The sequence below is a fragment of the Halyomorpha halys genome, unplaced genomic scaffold (genome assembly GCF_000696795.3).
Source record: "Halyomorpha halys isolate HHAL.00 unplaced genomic scaffold, Hhal_1.1 Scaffold482.1, whole genome shotgun sequence".
Classification (NCBI taxonomy): domain Eukaryota; kingdom Metazoa; phylum Arthropoda; class Insecta; order Hemiptera; family Pentatomidae; genus Halyomorpha; species Halyomorpha halys.
In genome coordinates, this window is record NW_027109248.1 from 549,190 (window position 1) to 571,395 (window position 22,206).

The 22,206-nt window shown below is 30.2% G+C and overlaps 1 protein-coding gene across 1 annotated transcript in view; it reads left to right on the top strand.

Moving 5' to 3' along the window:
* RhoGAP19D (Rho GTPase activating protein at 19D) overlaps positions 1 to 22,206 on the top strand; it is a gene marked incomplete in the record, with an annotated part of 292,498 nt that overhangs the window by 20,563 nt on the left and 249,729 nt on the right. The window contains 1 exon segment of the mRNA XM_067047479.1: positions 15,187 to 15,245. Coding sequence (XP_066903580.1) covers positions 15,195 to 15,245 — 51 coding nt within the window.

Here is a 22,206-nt window from a genome sequence, read left to right on the forward strand (position 1 = left end):
CGAAATCATTTTCAAATGTTAATGTCACGTATTGATCTTTCGAATAAAAAAAAAATTTTGATTACAATTTAATTTTTTGTGTTATTTTTTACAATTTAAAGTTCTATCGGGCTTAAAAAAACACCCTATATCAGGGAGCAAGTTAGCTCAGTGTGTAAGGCGCTGTGCTACTACCTCCCACGTAGGCTATGACAGATAATTATTTATAAAGAACTGAACACTCATTGGTTGTAATGATTCACATTATTATCATAAATATTTCCTTCAGTGTGAATAAAGTCATTTCGTCTTTCCTGCAGATCTATGGAAGATCAGGGTGGCGTCTCTGAATTTCTCTGAGATCGACTGTTGTCACAATTTATGGGAAAAACTATATTGAATAGAAAGTCCATTTTTCGACACTTAGGATCAATTTCACATCCCGTGGAACTTGTTTTGCAGAAGAAAGCCGCATGGTAAAAGTAGACTTGGTTAGAATGGTCATTAAAATATGTTTTTATAGTCCAGTGGAAAGTTTATTTTTATCTCGGCTGGTAAAAGTGTTCGAGAGAACTTATTTATAGTACAGATGGCTCAGCAGCGGAGGACCGGTTTGTTACGTCAAGAAGTTTGTTGTTTGTTTGCATCTGCGATTTGCTATGGTTAGGCGTGGCATTTGTTGAAGTCACTTTAGTTCTTACGTAGTTGTATTAATAAAAATGAATTTTACTGTTATTGTCAACACTACCCTCCATCTGCTTGATTTTTTTAAGGGCAGGAGTACAATTTTTCATGTTCCAGATTGTTTTAGATTGGTCGATTAATGTTCAGTCAATATGAAACTCAATGTGTTCTACTAGCCATAATTTAACAAAAAGTTGTAAACCGTATAGTTTCGTTGCTTTCGGTCGTATTTTCCACTCATTTTTGTTTGGAAAACAGATGTAAATTGATTTGAATACGTCTAAATACTGCATTTTAGAAGGTAAAAAAAATTAAGTTATTTCATTCAAATTTTTTATTACTTTAATAAAAAATATGTACATTTACCGGTCAAAATTCATGAGTCTGTCGACTATAGTTAGGGAGATTAAAATGGCAGCTGTTTCAAAACACTAAAACATTTAATTTTTCATTCCGAGCTTCATATCTTTAAAACAAACTACAACCCTAGAAAACTAATTAGAACCATCTTTTTAAGTAGAGTAAATTTCCTTTACTACAACTAATATGTTTTTTAATTATATTTTAAAGTAAATAATCTGCCTCAAATTATTATTTGATATAGAATATCATATTGGGAATGCAATACCAAATTTATATAAAGCGTGCCGTCGGGAACCTTTAAAATGATTAAATATTAACGACAGCCGTCTCTTAATTGTCAAATAATTTTAGTCAAAATTAATAAACAATCTCAAAAATATTCTAATAGACCAATTATAAACCAAAATTTATTTAGTTTATCTATGTAATTGAATTTTTACTTCAGTTCAGCATACCGTACTAAATTTTTTTTGTAGGTATTAAATTAAAATAATTTAAAATAAAGTTTGAGTTTAATATTTAGAAGCTTTCTGGGACTTAAATAAAACACGCAGGACAAATAAGATTTAATATCAATAATAATATTAAGAAATACTAATCAATTAAAAGATATCAGAGTATATTAGAAGATTTAAATACCACAAAAATTCCATGCAGAATTGCTTAAACAGTTCAATATTGATATTGTTGCAACTGGGTGCTCAAGGTTTCTAAACAAGAAAATGTATTTCAAGCCAATAGGAAAAAGAGTATTTTTTTCTTATGTATAAATATACAATTATTTATCATGTTTTAAGTCGTTATTACCAATTATTGTTCTTTTTTAAAATAAATATAATTATTCGATTATCAAATACTGACCTATTTATTCAAATAAACAATTATATGATACCTTTTTAGTTAATCATTATTATTATATTGGCGATAGACTATAACTGCGTCGCCGATGGCCACAATCCAGTCAGACAGGCATGTAATTCTATCTTGAACAAAAAAAAAAAAATAATAGATTGCTCTGTAATTATGTAATCAAGTTGTACAAACTCTTGTACGAGATTCTGTTCAGTGGCGGGAACACGAGAACCAAAACAGAGCAATAAAAATAAGGAGTTACATAAAATGTTACTGCGCCACAACGTTCTTATGCTTTTTGGAAATAATTAGCCCTAGATCTCACGTCGTTGCATTCCCGTGCAAAAATTTTCGCTTACTGACAATTTTAATTTACTAATTGTGTTTTTTATGTCGCAGTAAATGTTACTAATTGTGTTTTTTATGTCGCAGTAAATGTTACTAATTGTGTTTTTTTATGTCGCAGTAAATGTTTTCTTAAAATCGACCAACCTGGAGTTTGGCCAACCGCTTTATATAATTGAGTTCATAGTTTTTTGTTTTTTGTTCACCAAACATTCTACGGAGATTTTCGGCAATTCCGACTTTGACTGACTCGGTAAATCAATGTATAATTAAGTGTTCTTTAATATCAGCTCTTCATTGAAATAGTCTGACTGGGCTTAAATGACGAATTTTGAAAAATTTTCCTTTAAAGTACCTAATGGTTTATTCTAAAAAAATAAACAGTTCTCATTGTTAGCAATAATAAACAATAGATATATACACAATAATAGTGAATAACTAAAGTAGAAAAAAGGAATAATGGATGCATGCGATTCTAACGTGTAAAACCGAGACTGCCCGATTGTATTACGGCTTAGTTATCGTTTGTTAAAATGTTTTATTTTAGGTAGGAAAACAATTTATAATTATTGTTTCCATCAAGATAAATTCGGCCTCTTAACTGCATTTAATCTTTTTTTAATTACTAACCATATCGTATTTTATTAGTACTGAAAAATAGATCATTTGCATCGGGAATTACAAATAAGGACAATTGAGGACTAGATCAAAAAAAGGTTCACGAAGTTCCACTCCCAATTACCTGCAATTAAAGGAGCAGTGACCTACAACTTGGTAAACCCAACCACAACCCGAAGACTGAAGCCCAGCCTGCTGTAGGCCATAAATTCTATATTTATCAGTTCTGTTATTGTCACTCTAAAATTTTATTTTATCTTAATTTCTTTTTTTCTCTTAATCTTTATTTTAAAATCACTTTTTTTTCAGAAGTCAATTATTTATTTTGTTTAATCTATAAATGTTTCTGTTATTAATTTTACTTTTGTCTTTTATTAAGAATTATTATTTTATCTTAATTTTTGATAGTTATCTGTCTTATTCGAAATATTATGCACGAAAGTATTGCCTCAATGAATAATATAGATATCTTTTCCGAAGTAAATATTAATTTGAACTCCAAGTTGTGTGATGACAATTGTGTGCGCGCTGTCTCCAATGTTTGTAATGCATCTAGATTAGTTTTTTCTGTCATCGTGGTAATTGTTTATTGTAATGCCTGTTTTATTATATTTTATGAATCTTTGATGTAAGAATGAAAAAAAAATCTTAAAATTTAGAACTATTACCATTTATTTTCAATTTAGCTTCCTGATTACCGAGGGTTGGGGAACTTCGTTTCCATGCAGGTTGTGTAAAAAAAATAATAATAATAATAACTTCCTCAGAATAAAACATTTTATTTTATTTGTGCCGCAGATACAGCCTAAATTTCGGCATTTCATTTGGGCTAAAAAAAAATAAATGAGATTGGAATTTTATGTTTTTCAATATTTTTTTTTTTTTTTTTTAGGATCCATAATTTAGGATATATTGGCAAAATCTAAAAGGAACTAATATTTTTTTATTCATTGCTTTATGAAAGAATTAGTTGCTTGGTAACAGTTTTAAGACCGCCAGAAATGTTATTCCGATTCGAGTTTAAACTATATCTCAGGTTTTGGTAGTTTGGGAAAATTTCTCATTCTTTAGTTACAGGTGGTTTATAGTTCATGACGTACCACTTGACTGAATTAGTAAGTTATGTTATTCATTCAAGGCATGAATAAGTACTATATAGTAATTTGTTTTACTAGAACTTTTTTGCTAAGACACACACTTTAGGAATTATTAGTGATAATCAGGAAGAAAAAACAGCTAATTCGCTACTTAATTAAACCTATTTGGTAATTAATAAGAGTTTTAGTACCACAAGGAATGCGTTGCCGTGCTAAGTGTGATAGAAATAATTTTTTAAAATTATTTGTAGATATATGTCTTGTGTACGGGCTCCTGTAATATATCATGTAGTAATTAAAAAAAAAGACATCCTGTGATTTTTCCTTCTAATTCCCTTAATTAGAAGGAAAAATCATGGGATCTCATTAATTAAAAAAATATAAATAAAAAAGTTAAAAGAACGCGACTAGACATTGTTCTGATTTCGTTAGGAGGCGATGATCTGTGAATTGCTGTTTGCCCCCAACGGCCCGGAGGAGAAAGTGAGACAGTTTTCTTTTAGACAGATGTTCCCCTTTACCGAAAGAAAGTTGCCTTTTCATCAACTTTCCGGGACTGAAAACGCTCACCCTTTTACGGTTATATTGTCCTGACATTTTTACTGTACTGGGAATCTACGCCGCGAAGTTCATGGACTTTGCCATCATTGTGGTTCCGCAATTTCCCTTAGGGACGCAGTGTGTGTCAAGTCTATTTTGCAAAGAACCGTTCTGCCTTACCACTAAACATTCCTTTACAGTTGAGGTGATGTTGAAATATGCACAGAGGAGACCGGGAGATGTACGAGATGAATTGAGGCTCTGTTTGTGCATTAATGAACTGGCTAACGCCCTTAGACCTTTTAGACTCCATCTTAAACTCACGTAGTTTTTTCATAACTATTTACAATGCTTCTATTGGTTGTCTGAATGTATATTAACGTATCTGCTAACCGTTTCTGATTATTCGGTATCATGAAATGGCCAAAGTTCCGTTAAATTAAATTAATTAAATGAAGAAATGTAGATATTTGGCTATGTACAATAATAATAATAACCAATGTAATAATAATAAAAAAAAATTAAATAAAATGTTAAAGCAACTCTGAAGCCAGTTTTTTTTTTTTTCATTCTTGTTAAAATGTTTTCAAAAATACGAGAAGATGGTTAAGGGTTTGAAGTTATAATGCAAAGAAATATGAATATTTTAGTTTATTTAGTTTATTAATAATTTAAAAATTAAAATTATGGAAACAAAAAATAAAATTGAGATTAAAAATAAAAATAAAATAATGTAACAAATGAAATATGTAACCATAATATTAGATAAAGAAGCAAAATATGAAGTTAAGTTTAGTAAAATAAATTAATAGAAAAAAAAAATTGAAAACAACAGTAATAATGTATGGTGAACATAACTAATAACGTGGGAACGATATTTTCTGAAAATATCATTTAGCTTAACTTTTTATCAAAACCAGTTTTAACATAAATTCCCGTTTATTCTTATAGTGACTGTAATACTTATATTTATTTATTTATATATATTATTTATTTGTAAGTATTAGTATAAGTAATAGTGATAAATGGTCACATTCATGCCAATAATAATAATTATATAAAAATAAATAAATAAGATCATTATAAAATCTCTATTGGTATATAAACCGAAAGATAAATAGATGAGTGGGAAGGATGGCTAAATAAGGATTGGATCATGATGATTAGAAAGGTTGTACTCATATCCCAACCAATTTTAAATGCTTTATTTGAGAAAAATCATCTTAAAAATATATAAAATTTATGCGCATTTTATACTTCCATCTTATGCTGCAAACGCTCTATTTAATATTATAAATCTGCAGTGATAAATGGAGGGTTAGTAAATAAATTATGTATTTTGTGAAAGGACTTGATAAATCGAAATCAGAATAAGGATTAGTATGATAATTCTTTTGAAATAAATCTGACCGTGACATTTGAATTATGAGTTTGTAATTTATGAAAATTGTTTATTTAAAAAAAAAAAAGTGTAGAAATTAAATTTTATGAATAGAAGATAAAGAGAACGAACAAGGCATTTCTGTGTGTATATAAGTGTAGTGTATATAATTTTTTCAACGAATGAAAATTTATTTAATAAGTGTAAATGTAGTTAACATTTTAGTGAATTAGCTCTAAAGATGAAGTAGGGCTCCAAAACGTGAGTTTTTTTATATAAAGAAAAGGAAAATATTGGAATTTATATTAATTATGTTATTTTTATTTATTTTTTTGAAGTTTGAAGGATTCCTATACTATAATATCATAGTGTCTTTTACATTGTTGTTAATTATTTATGCTCCTAGTAATAAACATAAGGTAGGTACGTATTGACAGTAAATATTTGGTAGTTATACATAAAAAAAATAAAACATTAATTCTTTACTAGTTTACCCCTGCGAGAACTCTCGCATTAGATATGTCTGTTTATTTTCTTTAATTGATTGGAAATATAAGCGATATCATGTTCGTTCGTATAAACTAAAACAGTGTCAAGAAAGTCTATTCAACTCGCTCAGTTAGTAAGTCTGCATACTTTATAATGATTATCTACAAGGTCCACTGGAAAATACTACCCTAATCCTAAAGGATACTACCCTAATATAAGATTTATACACATGTAAGATTTTTTTTCAATTAATAAAGTAATTGTTAATTTTGTGGTTCATTTCTGTTTAGTTATATATTTTTAAATAGTCTATAAGGATATAGAGAGATAGAATTTGTTAAGAGAAAAAAAAAATTGTCCAACCTAATTCCGTGGAATATCATTATAAAATTTGCTTGGCTAATTGTTAGTAATTTTTTTTTTTAACCAATTTACGTGTTTTGGAGAAAATTACTCTTATAAACGCTTTCAATATTATATCTCCCTAGAAAAAAACAAAAATTATCTCTATCCCTCTATAAAAAAAAAAAAAAAAACTATAAAAGAATTTTGCAGGGCACGCAGAAGGTGACCTTTCAAGGATCTTTCTGTTTCTTCATCCACTCACTATAAAGGTCAGAAATAATACCCCTGAGTTCATATGATTGTGCCGTATACCACAGCTATGATTACTTTTAAAGGTCGGTGAAAATTCGGTTAAAAGAAAATATAATCTTTAAAATTCAAGCAGCACGTTGATAGTTTAATTGCACTTTTTCGATTGATGATATTTTCGGTGATATGTCATTATTACGAATGGAATCTGTATGTATTTATATGTACATTTTTGCACAACTCCTATATACGGTGTAACCTAAGCTAGTATCCTGAACTTGAAAAATGTCTCTCATCATGATGAGAGCAGACACTGAATAAAAACATTCCAATGATTAAACAGCAAGCTCACGAATTTGCAAATAGGCTCGATATTGATAATTTTTCCACATGATTATTCCCCCCACAACAATTGCCGATGAATGGTGGGACGGGACCTCTATAAATTGAACAACTACCATTTTAAATCTCCTTATTTGGAAAACTGGATGAAATATCTTAGGTCCCTTGAGATCACAGCTATGTAGGTTATACGTACATGTTTATGCTCACAGGAACCGATTCGTTATATTTTTAACAATCTTAAACCAATATTTTGTTTAAAATTGTTATTGTAACAACGTTAACATGAAGATAAATATTTTGTTTTTTATTTTTAATTTCATAGAATATATCTTTAATATCCCACTGTAGGTGGTTTATATTGTTACCCTATTCCTGCCTTTATTGACCCTCCCTCCTAATTAAAAATACAAATAATTACCTTTAGTTAATTATAAATGGAATAGCATTTCTATAGATTCCTATTTAATAACTATAGACTCAGGTTACTTGAACACCATCTACCCCTTTGGAGACGATTCAGCAGAGCCCTTCCCACCGACGTTCATTCAAACATTCGGGTTCAAGGACAATGAATAATCGGCCTAGATCCTCGGATTATGTCTGATCAGGGTCGCCAGACCGTCTAGGAGTAGGAGCTTTATGTCCTTCAGTCGGTCATCTTAACGTCTTGAAAAATAATACCCGTTCTTTGTGGATTGCCTTCAGTATGATATAGATACTAAATATAAATATGAACTAATTTACACAACCAAGCTACTGTGGAATGGTTTTGGAGTTATTTGTTATTAACCTACAAATATACGGCGGTCATTTAAAAAAAATCTAGCTTGAAAGACTTTAGGCCTCCAAATTACAAACTTAAACAAGGGTAATTATATTATAATTTTCAAGTAGTTTTACATCAGAATATATTGAAAAAAAAATTTGTTTTCTATTACTTCTAGATTAACTTGCACCCTAAAAATGTAATAAAATTAATTTAATAAAATTTTAATGATAAATACATAAAATATACCGTGAAATCTACTATAAGTATAGTGTAAAACATGAGTGAGATTCGTTCCACTGGGCAGATTATTAACCGTTACCAGTAAGTGTCACGGATTCGCAGCGATCACGATCCATTTAGGAGAAGCCATTATGCCCTTAATATCCTCCTGCTCCCATCTGATTCATTACGTCACTTTCCACTTCGTGCTATCGAAGACTCCCATAAACGACTTGGCCGCCTTTCTGTCTGGCATTGAGGGCCCTTCTATTCGGATATTGTCAGATCATCATCACACCTTACGCTTTCGTGACTCAGCACTATCTGGAAACTTAAGGTAGATTCGCCATTCTCGAAAGGGTCAATAATAATCGGGGAGGGCTGAAACATCGTTTAGAACGGAAGCAAAAGAATTGACTTGGAAATAAATTTTTTTACCTTATTAAACAGTTTTTTTTTTTTAGCTTAAAGAATAGGATAAAGTCGATTTATTAAATAAAAAAATATTTTAATTATATTATTTCAATTTCTTGAGAAAAGGTAATTATTTATTAAATAAATCAAAATTTATATCCTTTTTTGTCTCAACACTTTTTATTTTTCACCAGTCCAACGTTTCGGCCATTTTAGCCATTCTCAAGGACATCTAAATTTTTAACAGCTTTAATTATAATTTCTTCCTCATATCAATTTAGAGTTACTTTTGCTAATATTTAATTAAATTAAATTTAAAGAGAATTAAATATTTATGATTTTAAATTTAAAAAATAGGCTTTTAATTTATAATAAATGAATGACCTGGGTAGAGCCTGCAAAAGTAACTCTAAATTAATGTGAGGAAGAAATTATAGCTATTAAAAATTTAGATGTCCTTGAGAATGGTTAAAATGGCCGAAACGTTGGACTGGTGAAAAATAAAAAGTGTTGAGACAAAAAAAGGACACAAGTTTTGATTTATTTAATAAAAAATTATTATTATTATTAGCAAAATTTATTATAGATACGTGAAATTATGCTTAAAGTAGATATAAAAACAAATATTTACCTTTATTTTATGCTCACCTGTCTCATAATATGATGAGTGAATACCCTTTTCAACATAATGAGTGAAAACCCCCTGTTACCATTTTCGCTTAATGTAAGTCATGCCCTTTATTTTACTTTTTATTTTTTTTCAATGTCGGTAGAGTTAGTTGTCAAATCATTCGAATAAAATATGAGTACATTTTTGTATAGTTGTATGTTAAGTTTTATTGTTTTTGCACCAGGTTGATAGTTGCAAGTCACAGAGTTTTTGATTAGAAAGTCTATTTTATTTTTGGGCGTGTATTTTAAAATTATGTAAATTACCTGTCATGCATCGGAACCAAAGAGGTAATGGTTTCTACTTGGAACATGCCAGAGTTACACTTCAACTAGCTTTGCAACCTTGAGGTCATATAATGTTTTTCCTTAGTAGACTTTGTTATTTATTTTATGTTGATTTTGTTTTCTATGTTGTTTATCCTGCACTAATCATCAAACTCTTAAATCTCCTAAAGCATGTGTAAGTGTTTGGAGGGAATGCCTAACGATAGATATTTACATAAGCATTCCTCCTCCGGTTCTTGGTCTATCTGATCGAAGACATTACTGTCCGATAAGATCGCTCCCATGAAGTGCAGCCGAGACGTTTTATTTTCGCCTGACGGCCGGAGGGACAACAAACGGTGCCCGGTATTAACATAACACCAGTATGAGACTTTTATTTTGATCGTGTAGACTCATCCCACTGTGATGTAACTGCCCCAGACTAAGGCTGCCAACATGCCCCTGTACTGTACTGCAGCTAATGGCACAGCAGGCTCGGGAAAACAAAATACAACTTGAGGTAGTAGCTACTGTCCCTGCTCCTTCTAGGGCACAGTGGGACCTTTCAAGAAATAGTTTCACTAAGCAATGCCGTGTACCTGTACCTATTCTTATGGAAAAGACAAGGGAGCAGAATTTTTTTTTGTTTCCTCTAAAAAGGTTTTAAACGAATGCTAACATTAATTAAGGTTAGTTATAATAGACAGTCTCATTTCTTGTTTTTTATTATTCATTGATGCATTTTGGAGCTTTCGTCGTCCGGCGCCATATTTATCTATATTTAACAATTTTCAGAAATAATATTATATATTTTTATATGATTTATATTATTATATGCACCATAATTTTTTAAATCTCAATATAAGATCCAACTTACTTCAGGGAGGAAAGGCATCAAACCAAGAATTGCACATACTGACCTCATAGGCTCTGTACGTATACATTGTAATCCCATTTATTCAGTTTCGTCACAAATACTACTATTTCTCCTTTTTTATTTTTCTGAAATTTGTGGATTTTACTATTTATAATGATGTATGAGTAGTGGTATGTGGGCTGCTGGTGGCTTGAGCACCTTGTCCTGAATAATTGCAATATAAATTAAAAATGTTTAGATATTTTTAAAGTCTATTTCATGAAGAAGATTTTTGGCATGACAAAGATATTAGAGTACTCTTATGGTTATAAATACGTATTTATAATATTAAAAATTATAAACATTCTACTGAAAAAATAATTAAAAAACAGTCAATTTACTTATATACTGGGAAACCTCTTTACAACTGACAGCCATGTGCTAGATGAATTTGTCCACAGTCGAAAGGTGTCCACTGGGAAAGGGATTTAATTACTTATTAAAAATAAATACCTAAATGGTAGTATCAAAATATATTAATAATTATCTATTAAAGAAGTTTATTTATAATTTTGTATTATGCACATATTTTTTTTAAAATTTAATATGTAACATATTTAAGGAATGGATAATTAACGTGGTAAACATCTTATGCCGAATTTAAAATGCTCTCTAATCATCCTTTGGGTGCTTTAAATATGTTCTAATTCCTGCACGATTTTAAATCCTTTAGGTTGGGTGATCGGACGCGAAATGAGGATTTTCAAAGATCAGCTTAAATCTTTCAAGTACGACTTTTTCAACATTCTTTCGGTAGGACTACAAAAAATCTACTCCATTTTTCAAAATATTTGCGATTTTAATCTCTCAAAATCTTCACTCATTTTCTTTTTTTTTTTTAATTTAAATTTAGAATCTCGATTTATCTTTTATCGTGAGTAATTTACTCGGTGCTGTTTTTAAGTTTTTGAGTATTTTTTGTAAGGTTTGAGAGGTATCCGTTGTGATGGTGTGTCCAATACAAATGCATTGAATGCTTGAATGTTTGAAACACGTGTACATCCTGTTCAAATATCCTTTTTAAAATTACTTATTCCACATAAAAACATTCTCTTTTTAAACTTCATTATCTAACTGAGAGAAAGAATGGTTCAGTTGTTAAAAAAATATTAGACTAGGGTCTTTAAAAAGTTGAACCTATTTAGATATGAAAATATATATGAACTTAAAGGCTTCAAAGACTTTTTTAATACTTCAAAGCACATTTGAGAAGTATGTCAAATTTAATTAACCTAAAATAATCAAAAGGTTGGGCAGAGCTGTGTTTTTATCTAGCCTACGATTTTCGAACCACAATTTCAGCCTGATTGTGGTGCCTTCTGGCCTAAAAATTAATGATCTGAACCCCTTTTTAACTTTTTGAATCATATCATTGGCAAGGATTAGGACATCAACTTCATAGGCTGATTCACTTCATAGAAAATAAAGAGAAAAATCAAAGGAGCAAAAAAAGTCACAGAAAGCAAAAGTAAGAAGAAAACCCTATCTGAAAAATTTGTTTGTGGAACAATTGCTAGAGAAACTGCTACGAGGGAAAAAAAGACTGTAGCTAAACACACTCATTTCTGTGAATTATCTTGCCATGAGAACTACGTAGTTCTGAAAGCACCTCATTTATACTTATTTCGCATCTTACACTAGAATTTAGAACTAACCAGATAAATGTACAAAAAACGTTACCCATAATAATTGGGGTTAAATTACTAGTTTAATAATTTTTTTCTTTAACTTAATTAAAATGAACAATGATGAAAATTCAAAAACTATGTTTGGTAAACGAAGTTAAATGTATTGCAGGTAAATGGTGCGGGTAGAGGTCCAAGAAAGGTACAAAAATAGCAGCAAAAGTTTTCACTACTTGTCTGCAACTGATATTTCGCTCCACTTTGCAGGACTGAGTCCAGAAAAGAGAGTGTCCCAAATTTTTGATTGATGGAAATTTTAATTTAGATGAAACTGCTAGATACAACTGAACAATATGTTCCTATCTATTTCCAAATATAAATTAGTTTGGTGTGTCCTTCAGATCTATTAATTGTTTCCAGATATTAATATTGTATATAGCAGTTAATAAATTATGTAATAATTTTAGCTTTCATGTTTAGATGACAGTTAAAAACCCGTGGCAGCGTCACGAACATGTGGGCGTGCCCCAATGATATCACGCATCTCCTTTCGTCCTAAAAGAATTCCATTTTAATTATGTCACATTTTCCACTCTCCATGTTAAATACTCTTTAATCAAATGTTTATAAGAAACCTATTTATTTATTTGTTTGCACCTTTTTTTTCTTTTTCAAATATTCTCGCCTCTTTTGTTTGTGAAGGGAGTCGTTTATTTGTTGTAGCAGGTAATATGTCTCGCTTTTGAAAACTAAAAAAAAACAAGTAGACACTCCTCTAAGTGGATATACAAAGAAGCTTAGTAATTGTCCTTGAAAGGTCATGTGGAAAACAATTTCTGCGCCGAATTTTTTTATTTTATTTGTGATAGGGTACTTAATTATTTTTCTTATTATTATTTGGTTTATTTAAGCTATTAAAAAAAAATGTACCACTAAAACCCATGAAGGATTACTGCTTAAGAAGTACTATTACTATACCAACCATTGTGCAAGGAGGTGATTTCGTCAGAATCACGCTCGGCCGCCACATTTTTGCTCAATTAAGCGTATAAACCGTACCCCACTTTAAGCTATAAGCAATATAAATACTTAAAATACAACTTAAAAGCCTAATATTATAGTATTTCTTTTTGTCCAAATGGCGTTCATAAACAAGCTTTTTTTTTTTATTATTATAAATTGGCGTAAAATTAAATAATCATAATCTATGGATTCTCACCTCGTAAGTGAGCGACTTCTGTACTAAAACTTTACCAGTTAATTATGGAGCAATATTATTGTCATTTGTTCTACTATTATTGGAAGACATGAGACAATTCTTACACAATGTTGAAATATTTCGTTATGTTTTCACAATATTTCGTTATGTTGATTCAGTCCTGGTGTGGATAATGTTTCCTCTTTTTGTGTTTTTCCTTATCAAGGTGTGACCTAAGGAGAAAATGTCGATTGACGATCTTTTACTTATCTCTTGTTTTTTGAAAATGAGAAATTTCGTATACAAAAACTATTAAAAAAATACAACAAGAAAGTACTCTACATAAGGCTGGCCAAAAAATGTGCCAAAATGCTAAAACTGCAGTTTTAGGCCTGCCTTCTACGCCATAACCCCTGATGAAGACCTGAAACTCAGGTCGAAACGTCGGCATAAAATAAATAAATATTGTTTTGTTTATTTATGTTGCTCTTTGCTGACCGTATCCCCACCCCTCCCCCTCCCGATAAACTTCTCCAATCATTAATCTACGGTCAACTATCTACACCTGATTTATATAAATACTTTTTATTTCATGAATCTTGTTGAACATCGATATTTGTATATATGAGCCATTTAATGTTCCGGCTGACTATTTATATAGGATTTAGCCTAAATACCAATATTCAGTGACTTTTGAGAGTTAGGCCTTGGAAAGAAATAAACCCTGAAAGTTGTTCATAGTTATTCTCTAGCAGTGCTTCCATTTTTATGTGTAACATTATCCGCCCTATCTTCTGACTTCTTCAGGAGCAGCGAGCGATTTATCTCTGGAATTGGAGGATGAAATATCATATCAAAAAAGAAAACTCAACGATTGGTATTCGTTTTTTTTCTTTGTTTTTTTTTTTTTCAACTTCTTACGAAATCTTTCTCAGGCTGGTTATGTTTGAAATATTTCATATAATATTTGTTTCAACTGTATTAGTTTAAACCATTATTTATTTAATCGTCATTTTTGCTTTAAATTGCCAATTTTTAATATTTTGGTACAGTTTTGCATGACTGGAATTGTATGTACTGAAACTTGCAAATAATGGTTGGTTGTAATTACATACTGAACTTACGCATACAAACATCTGTATAGACTTAGTTAATAAGTACTCTTCCTTACATCGTGGAGTTCGTTATACAGAGATTCCTTATTAAATATTCACATTATTGCATTTCGGCAAATATTACTTTTGGTTCTGAATTTATGTAGACCTCGGTAATATTTCAAAAACATTGAATACTTTGCATTTTAAATGTTGTATTCCAAAATAATAATTAAAATACTTGTTTAGTATTCTTAGCCATTTTTTACCCTTTTACAACCTGCTTTACTTTGAATGTCGAGTTAATATGTCAATACTGGAGTGTGAAAATATTTTTTTTATTTCTGAAGATGGCATGAAAGCCGAAACTCTTTGTTCATAAATTTAAATTAGTGAAATAACTTTGCCTAAATAAATTAATGTTTATAAAGTACTTCAACGCATTTTTAATCAAAGTTTATTTCTTTCTTTTTCCTAAGTTTAATAGATATAAGTAGGTGAGCAACCAAATGATTTAAGTTCCAATTTCATGAATAAAATTGTTGCTGATTTGTTGATATTTTTATAATTTTACCAATAATGAGCATTAAGTTTATATAGCAGATGTATTGCAAAAAAATTAAATAAATAAACCTTGGCTTCTACTCTACTCGTGTATTTTAGTTTTATTATTAATGTTTAATTATCATATCGTATAATGAAAAACTGACATTTTTTTGTTGTTTCAGGTTAGAAGATGGCGGAGGATGAAGGGAGGCGAGCTCAGTCACCCAGCCGGGGCCTTAAGGTCAGTATTTTTTGTTTTTTCCTAATATAATTATAGATTTAGTTTATAACAGAACCACGCTTATCCGAAACCCGAATTAACAGGGTTTCTTTCCCTTCATTTCTTCTTGATTTTTTTTATCGAACCTTGTGATTATTAGGGAAAACAATCAGAATTATTTTTCCCAATGTATTGTTATCACGTTCTACGTGATGTTGAAACTATTTTGTAAATTAAATTAATTTGAGATAGGCATGTTATGTTAAATGGATCGTATCTTAAATTTATTATTCATTAATTATGCACTTTGCTTTGATTATCGTGTGTGTATCGAGTCCGAAATGATAGGATACGCCAAGAATTGGGGATTGCCTCAGTGAAGGAGGTTCTGCAGACACGGGAGTTGTAATGGTTCGGCCACGTCATTAGAATAGAGGAACATAGGGATCCCTTAAAGACGATGGAGTATATGCTAGATGACGAAATGCCTTGTGGACGACCAAGGATGTCCTACCTGGAGTATGTTGAAGAGGGAGGGACCTTCGTCAGGCCAAGAACCTAGCTGCTGATAAAGAAAGCTGGAGCCGTTGGCTGAACGCTTCCATACGTACTGAGTGGGCACTATAGGGAATAGCAAAAAAAAAAAAGAAGAAGAAGCTTTGATTAATGAACGTCTTCATTTATGACTACCTCTAATTTAAAAAATAAATAAATTACAATGGTTCTGAAAGATTTTAGGATTGCTTAGCTGCTCAAAATCGCTTTCGAAGAATATGAATAAAAGAAAAGATAGGTTAACTGAAGAAAACACTTTTATTTCAACAATTAGTACGTAGAATGCTTATTCGCAGATCTATAAAACACGAAGATAGCTAGGATCGTCATTTACAACTTCACCCCGTGTTATTTTTTTTAATTTCAAAACTGAATTCAAAATTTCCAGAAACATGTATATTTCTATTTTTTGTTCATTTTATGCCCGCCTCCCGGACCTAAAAAGATGGTCATCAAAGAATCTCTAGCTATTATTAATTTCATTCAGTTTAGCTCTTGTAAAAATTATTGAAAAATTCCATTTTAACCTTTGCTCTTAAATTGTCATTAATGTTAACAATTTGTAATTTACTAATCATAGTATCTCTTATCCGGAATTTCGCGTTATCTGGAATAGATTTCACCGCATAAATTTTCCAGAGTTCTTTCTGTATGTAGAAAAGTGGAATAATCAAATATTCTAATCTGTCTTAGTGATTGAATTTTTTAAATCTTTGTGGATTATTTTTGCTAGTTCTACGTAATAGCTGTTATTTAAATAGTTAAACTAGTTATACGTAATAGTATTATAAATAGTTAAACGTAATAGCTGACATAAAATACAACTGTTGAATTTTCATTAGGATGGTAAGTTCAGTATTGTGAGGCAGTTTTTCAAATTTCCTGCTGGTAAGTATCGACTGTCAGTATTAGGGGTTGGCAAGTTCTTACAGACATTTTTTTTTGTCTCCCTCCAGACAAGTCCTTCCTGGAAGGTTCCAGCTAGCCGGCTATGACTCATCGTGTGTGAGGGTGGTTCGGTTGCAAGTGACCTGCAAGCGTTTCTTCTTGCTGCAGGTGTGTTTCCTCTCAGTGAGTCACTGAAGATTTCAAAGGTGGTCCATTCTTCGTATGTGGTCCTCTTTAACTTGTCTGGTTGTTTCGGATATCTTAAAAAAAAGAAGTCAACTCCTTGTTCAATGAAATTTTCTTCTATTAGAAAAACCTTAATCAATGCATTCTCCTGAAGTAAAAATACGACCTTGCCATGGTTGGTTAAGTTTAATGTTTCGGTCAGTTTCGATATCATTTCTTTTATTTCATTCCGGGGAATGAAAATCCTCTGCTCACGAAATTAGTCATTTTGATTCTATTTCTTACTCCCATTTGATTTCTCCACGGCTTCCTATTTTCTCTGAATCATCTGTAATTTCCACTTGAATTCAATTTAGATTTCTCCTGATGATAGAGGAAATAATTGAGGAGGGTGTTCCGTTCAAAGTTAATGTATTCATTCCTCAAAACTTGAGATTTTTTTTTGGGGGGGGGAGCACTTAAACTTAAAAACCTGAAACCTTGTCAGTTTATCTTAAAATTTAAATTTTTACCTATTAAATAGGTGTGAAGTACTGCTATACGTTTGCCTATCTCAGGCAAATTTCGTATACGCCTGTTTGTGGTTTTGTATTGGCCTGAATTTGTGGCCGACCTGTTAACCGTTAGTTTTTGTGCACAAACCAAAGGTGTCTGGGTAAGCGCTGGTGATCCCCACATTTGTGCCCAGTATTCTAGAACAGACAACAGATAAATATCCCTCCGTGTTTTGATTTAAAGTTTTCGAATAATTTGGAAACAACAATTCCTTCTAGTTTAACATTTTATATTTTAAAATTCTACCAAATTGGTTTAAATACGTTGTTTGCAATCTTGTTTGGTTGTTTTTGTTTAATGGCGTAAAACATCACTGGTCTTCAACGCTATTAATTTCTTATTTTAATAATTGCAAATTTTAATTATTTTCATATTTTAATTTTTAAGAAGAATTGTATTGTACTACACAACTTATGAAGTATTTTTCATCTAATTTTTAATCTCTCCTCCGAATTCTTTCTTTGATCCAGAACATTCTCTAGATCCATTAGTATATTAGTTTGGAGCTTTTTGGTTGCATATTTTACAATTTTTGTATTGCATATTATATTGTATATTCTGAAAGTTTTTACTGCTTAAAAATTCAAGCTCTGATTGCAAGTATGGCTTTAACAGTTTATAATATAAGAATGTAATGTAAAGTTAAACGAAAGTTATTTTATTCCAATTAGTGACTTTCAAAATAACCAAATCTTTTCTTAAAAAAAAGTTTTCATTTTAATTGATTTTTATTCATCCCAAAAATTATCAGCCCCATTAAAACTAGTAATGAATCCGATTGAGTTTTAGAAATAATTTCTTAAGGTATATATGTACATAACAAAAAAAATCGATTTCACACCTTACGATAACTATTCCCTGGACTAGCTTCCATTTCTCAGTAAATGTAATAATGTTAAGTAACGAAAAGAAAAAAAAAAGTTATGCTAGTTATATTATTCTTAGGTGCTCAATCTCTCTCGTTTTTATTATTATTAATTTCACAGGTAGGGGGAAAAAAAAAGAAACTGTTGAGATTTCAGTAGTATGGATTTCACAGTCCATTACTTTTCATGATTTCACTTTTATAGGTTTTACTTTTTTTTTTTTTTTTATTGTTACTAAAAGCTTCAGCTTTAGCCATTTACCATTATTATCAATTATTCTTATATATATTTTTTAATTGTAATATTACCACACTCTTGATGAATAGTTAAAATTTATTATTTTTCTTCACCAGAAACTAATTGTCAGGACATAACGTAGTCCATTTTGTTTTATTTAATTTATTTTATACCAGATCGGCCTGGTGGGCCTTACATAGTTGATAAAACCGTTATATTATATTTGTTTTATCATTAAAACCATCTACAAAACTAGAAAATATGATTTGCTAAAATATGAGCCCTAGTTGAACGTTCACTAGTTTCCGAGATAAAGATAAAACCAACATTTTAAAAAAATACTCTGAAAAATCAGCACTTAGTGCATTTATTTTTGTAAATCTATATCTTAGTTGTACAGATGTCTATTAGCTCTCAAATCATGGCTAATTTAATGTATTATAAAGTAGTCTATGACAACTATCTTCGTAGGGGTTTATGATAATTGGATATGAATATGAATTTTGCATATTAAATTATGTTTGAACAAGCGGTCACGGGAATTATTATTAATATTGTTGGAACTGATTAGTTTGGTGGTATAGAAATACTAATAAATTTCCTACCTTTAACCTTGTTTTAATAAGTAAATTTCATTGCTTTTACGAGAAGCAGAATAAATTTAATAAATAAAAAAAACGAAACACTATATTGGAAATAGATTCATATATATTAATAAATATTCCTGCATGTATGTGTCAATATTTTAGTCATTTGTGGATAATATTTATAGAATTTTAAACAAGATATTTCGGGATAGGGTGTTCAATAAAAGCTTTTAGGCTTCTGTGTCTTATAAAAACATTAGGGGCATGGCTTCGATCGGAACTGGGTGACCCATATAGCCGCTTGATTTTTTGGGTTGGCCCTTCCTGTTTTTCACTCCTAGTTGGGGGATTCGGCTATCATTCTTAATCCATATTATATATTTTATCCATATATCTATGGGGGGGGGGGAGAGGCGGTAAAAAATAGAAAGTGTAGACATTTTTTTTTAAATTTTTACTATTCTATAAATGGAAATACAGTGAGGAGAAGGATTATTATCGTTGATATTAAGAAATTCATCGGTCATAATAAGTACAGTTTAAACTCAAATTATTAGTAAATTAAAGAGTAATGCACGCACCGCAACAGAGAAAACTTTATTAAAAATGTACTGTCCACCTTCATTGGGTTGCCTTATACACAGCATACTTATTACTAGTAAAGCAATTTTTTTTAATCCTATTAATATAAATAGTCACAGAATAATTATTTTTAAATTGTCACATTATAAAAATGTCTGCCTTTTGTATTAAAATTATACATGATTTATTTTTTCCTTTTTATTATTTATTATTTGTTCCCTTACATTTCTCCCTTTAATTTTTTTTTTCTAGCTTTTTATTGTTTGTTTTAAATTTGTTTAATTGTTTTCATTAATTTAATTCAAAAGTATAAAAATTACATAAACATTTCAAATAATGTAAAAAAATATATACATACATAAAACCCAATATGGTCATCACTATTTACAATCTATAAAAAACACTCTTAACACATACATACAAAGATTAAAATAAATAAGTTAATCAAGCTAAACGTAATAATATAAAATTGTATAGGTATCTAAAATAATGTATAAATATTATAATAAATAATTCAAAACACTATCCAAATTATAGTCTCAAAACCTTTATTTCTTTTACAACGATATATATATAAATAGTGTTTAAAGAGAAATAATTTTGACTGTGGTTTTTAATGGATATTTGACTTATTAGATATAAGTGTTTTGACCTGGGCAGAATAGCCTGTATGAAGTTTTTGGAATGGTTAAATTATATGTTTCATAGTGAATTGAGTAGATTGTCCCTGAAGATGGCCGAAACGTTGGACGTGTAAAAGAAATAAAGGTTTTGAGACTATAATTTGGATAGTGTTTTGAATTATTTATTAAAAGATTGCCAGTCTCAAGAAAGAATTTTAAGATTATATATAAATATTATTTTATTAATAATGTAGAAATCCGGCTGTAAAATACATTATTATGTAATACATTATTTAGACTTCAGCCATTGTTAAACTCCTAGAACTAAACTTAATTTATCCTAACTGATCATTTATTTTCATATTTAATTGTTGAAAATATTAAACACCACTGTTGTGGTGAAATGTCAGTTTAATTATTAAACAACAAACATATTTTAATTCTGAGATGCGTTGTGAAAGGGACTGACCTAACAAATTTATATTTTGATTAAGTGGAAATAGAAAAAAAAAGTTATCAAAAATAGATAATACTTTGACTCTATCTTACTGTTCGAAGAAATCTTAATATAGAAAGAATGCGTGCCAGCGGTGAATATCACTCGAAAATATTTCTTTTTCCTCTTACACATAAATTGTAATAGAGAGAGAGCATAGTCAAAAACCTTTTTTATTGTTATGATTTCTTCAGTAAAATTATAATCATAATGTCACCAGTTGTCAATTCTTAATACCGCCGAAGGTAAGTAAGATTTGTCATTCATTCAAACAAAAAAAAATATCAGAATCAAAAATTGAACTTGGATTTGGTTGTAGAATTGGTTTTTTACATTTTAGACATCTGGGAACAAATTTTGTTCCGTTTAGGTCCGTTGTCAAATCCAAATGTCCGCCTTTATTGATGTTTAACCACAGAAAGTTCCCTTCATATGGTTTTAATGAGGACTAATTCTACTCGTAATATTTTAATATTTATCTAATATTAATTAAACTTTGCTTTGCTAAAATAGAGGATTGTCTTATTTAAATAATTCTGTAGTTGTAGCTTCCTATTCAATTAAAACCGAAACAAAAAAAATTGAGTTTACTCCTTCTCTGTTCGAAATTGAACCATATCTAAAAAAACTTTTGTTGTATTTGTGATGTACCATCGTTAAATTTCAGACATCATTTACAGTATACCCTTTGTATAAATATGTAATATAGTTATTTCGATGACAATAATTTTTCGAAAGCCTAAAAAAGTGATCGAAAAAGTTTAAGTAGGCACTCTGACAAAAATATCAGTATTGATCGTATGTAGCCATGTTTCATACGGTTTCTATTGTTTAGGATAGATCTTTCTTGATAGAAATGATAATCCGAAACAAACTTTTATGTTGCCTTTGGGATATATTCCGTTTTATTACAATTACTTTGATTATTCGAAAAATAATTTGGAAAAGTTGTAGAATTCTACGATGAGGTTTTAGTAGGCACTCTGACAAGCAGACCAACATTGATATGTACCAATGTATCCTATACTTTGAGGTTGCTATAGTAATGTGTTTTTAGATGTCACCTTAGAAATCTAAAGTCTACAACATAGTTAGTTTCGCGTAAGACCCATGAAATAAAAACCTTCCCACTCTGGTTAAAGTAGGTTGGTTACCTATATGATAACCCACTCCACCCACCTTATTTCAGAAATTACCGGGTAGGGAGTTAACAAATAAAAAAGCATTTCTCTAGTTTGGAATGTTGCGGCTTTAGCGCACTTGCTCAGCCTCCATTGGCTCATTACCAGTGATGCGGCGTGAGGGATGCGCTAGGATCTCTTGAGCTCTGCTCTACCCCTCACACGTGGGGGATAGAGTGGGCTCAGGGATCCTCAGGTCGATTGTGTAAATATTGTATATATTATT